The sequence below is a fragment of the Acinonyx jubatus genome, chromosome A1 (assembly GCF_027475565.1).
Source record: "Acinonyx jubatus isolate Ajub_Pintada_27869175 chromosome A1, VMU_Ajub_asm_v1.0, whole genome shotgun sequence".
NCBI classification, from domain to species: Eukaryota; Metazoa; Chordata; class Mammalia; order Carnivora; family Felidae; genus Acinonyx; species Acinonyx jubatus.
In genome coordinates, this window is record NC_069380.1 from 84,565,937 (window position 1) to 84,569,200 (window position 3,264).

Here is a 3,264-nt window from a genome sequence, read left to right on the forward strand (position 1 = left end):
TGTAGTATATATAATGGCATAATATATAATATGATATATGTTATATGTTATGTTATATATATTATGCTATTATATAATACTATATATAATACGCCTATATATTATACATATATATACACACACACACACACACACACACACACACACATGCTGTATTTTGTTTGTTCATTATTTGTCTGTCAGTGGGCACTTTTGTTGCTTACACTTTGTAGTTATTGTGAATAAAGCTGCTATAAACATGGGTGTACAAATATCTATTCTAGACTCTGATTTCATTTCTCTTGGACATGTACTCAGAAGTGGTATTGTTCTATCATATGGTAATTCTATTAAAATTGATAATAAGGGCTACTGCTTATATTGTCTATGAACTACTGCTCTGGATTTGTGATGGATGCTACATGAGTCGGCTCTTAACTATACCATATTCTGGAAATGATTGATAATAATTATGATACTCTATGATAAAATATATAAGAAATGTCTATAAACATACGGTTATTGGGAAACTCTAGCAGATTTACGGAACCTGCCATGACTATGGTGTATAGATATTAAGTTGAAGAGTCGACTCTAACCGTATTATTCAGAAGGAAGAAGAGAAGATTATGTATCAATGGTACTTGACATCAAGTATTCATTCACAATTTCAGAACATGTGAACCAAATAGTGTTACCTGACTTCAAGGATGTTTTATTTGATATTACTATGCAAAGAGGACTCAAGAAATAAATGTTATTCCTCAACATAAGCTGATAGGCTGCTGCAGTTTTAGAAGTAAGTCTTAGATATAAAAGAAAAATGATCCTTTATGGGTCACAAACATTATTCTTAAAATAACTGTACAATGTATGCATTTATGTTGATTTTATGTGCATGCATTTTGAAAAAGCATATGATTTTGGCAATACTTGTGTATGTTTACGTAAGCTAAATGTATGTATCCTGATAAATTCTTAGCGAATATATGTTTTTTTAATGACATTGAAGATTTCTTAGAAAAGATTTAGGCTACTAATGCTTGCATCTTCAAATTTTAATCTCTAGGTCAAAAAATAATTTGTTGTGTTTTTTGTTTTTTTTTTTTTTACAAAATAGAAACATTCAGTTATTTACTTAAGCACTGTAAGATATTAGATACTACACAACTAAAAAAAAAAAAGGTTCATATTCTGTGATTGACTTACTTTTCTATCTGCCTTCAGGAAAATTGCATCAATGCCCCATGGAAAATTATACTCAAACATCAACTGATTTCATTTTATTGGGGTTGTTTCCACCATCAAGAATAGGCCTGCTCCTTTTTATTCTCATTGTCCTCATTTTTCTAATGGCTCTGTTTGGCAACCTGTCCATGATTCTACTCATCTTCCTAGACACCCGTCTGCACACACCCATGTATTTCTTACTTAGTCAGCTCTCCCTCATTGACCTAAATTACATCTCCACTATTGTTCCCAAGATGGCCTCCAATTTTGTGTTTGGAAACAAGTCTATCTCCTTCATTGGGTGTGGTTTTCAGAGCTTCTTTTTCTTGACTTTAGGAGGGGCAGAAGCATTGCTCTTGACATCTATGGCTTATGATCGTTATGTGGCTATTTGCTTTCCTCTTCACTATCCCATTCGTATGAGCAAAAAAGTGTGTGTGTTGATGATAACAGGATCTTGGATAATGGGCTCAATCAACTCCTGTGCCCACACTGTATATGCCCTCCATATCCCTTATTGTCGATCCAGGTCCATCAACCATTTCTTCTGTGATGTCCCAGCCATGTTGACTCTGGCTTGCATGGACACTTGGGTCTATGAGTACACAGTGTTTGTGAGTACCACCTTCTTTCTTGTGTTTCCTTTCATTGGCATTGCATGTTCCTATGGCCGAGTTCTCCTTGCCATCTGCCGCATGCACTCAACAGAAGGGAGGAAGAGGGCCTATTCAACCTGCAGCACACACCTCACAGTGGTAACTTTATACTATGTACCTTTTGCTTACACTTACCTACGCCCAAGATCGCTAAGATCTCCAGCAGAGGACAAGGTTCTGGCTGTCTTCTACACCATTCTGACCCCAATGCTCAACCCTATCATTTACAGCCTGCGAAACAAGGAGGTGATGCGAGCCCTGAGAAGAATGATTCAGAGAATCTGCTTTTTGAAAATGTAGACAAAGCTTTTTGCATATGTACCCAAGACTTGGGTATAAGTCCCTTCATCAGTGTACAGTAATTGTAAAATATTATTTTATTCTTGAATCACAAGGACTAGAATCACAAGAAAGTCACTCATGTCTGGACAAAATTGTCTCTCAAACATATATGTAATTTTAAGCCTTCTCTTTTTTATCTTTATGATGCTTTTTTCTCATGACTTTCAAATGCACTCATTTTTTGCTAATAGGTTCCCAATGAAAATGGTTCTTTTTCATGTGGAAGTGAATATGGAAACTGTTTAACTGAAGCTGTCATTCAGCATACAGTTCTACTATTTTACATTTATTTTCCAAAATATATAAAGAGAAAAAATAAATGTTTCTTGAATGTCTAGATCTAAATAATGTCAGAAACCGTCTTGTTCTTCCCATTGTAGACTCAATGACTTATCTATGTATGTTACCTTTTTTTTTTTCACTATATGCTAACTTGGCTTTAGAAAGATGTAGGTGAGACTTCATCAGGGATTCTAAAGTCCTAGACCATCCTGAATAAACTATAACAAGTTTATGCTTCTTTTATGGAAGTGAATCCTAGGAAAATGATTTCATCTCAGGTATCCCTCAAAATCAAGTATTAAGACTTGGATGTGCCATAAGAGATGAAGAAATTTTGAGGTTAGTTATAATCTGAGTGGATCAAAAGTTGGGTGTAGCTATTAGGAATTAGGGGGTTCAAGGACATTCCCATAACCACCCCCGACACTTATCACATACTCAGTAGTCACTGCTATCCTTGTATTCGCTCATGCCTCTCATAGGTTATTTTATTTCCCATTCGCTACATTTCAAAGTTTTACCAGAATAGGTTGGGGGAATATCAACTTCTATACACCAATTCTAGTCATTGATAAATCATTTTTCTAAACACGTCCCGCTATTAATCTAATAAAAACTCTCAGCTCAAGTGAACTTCCTGTTCAAGTAGATTGCTAACACTTCTCATCATTGGTAAGTGAAGAAATGCTCTTTATTTTCTCAGGTTTGCTAGAGAGGAGGTAGGTCATACCCTGCATAATTTATGGGGCACAGCACAAAATGAAAGCATGAGGCC

At 35.3% G+C, this 3,264-nt stretch overlaps 1 protein-coding gene across 1 annotated transcript; it reads left to right on the forward strand.

The window, feature by feature from the left end:
• Positions 1–1,226: 1,226 nt before the first annotated feature.
• LOC106974890 (olfactory receptor 2L5) lies at positions 1,227–2,193 on the forward strand. Its single transcript, XM_015072178.2, has one exon. It carries the CDS (start codon positions 1,227–1,229, stop codon positions 2,163–2,165), a length of 939 nt encoding a protein of 312 aa, XP_014927664.1. The 3' UTR covers positions 2,166–2,193.
• Positions 2,194–3,264: the final 1,071 nt, after the last annotated feature.

Excerpts from the sequence above, each read along its gene's own strand:
- LOC106974890 (XM_015072178.2), top strand. The coding sequence starts at position 1,227 with ATGGAAAATTATACTCAAACATCAACTGATTTCATTTTATTGGGGTTG.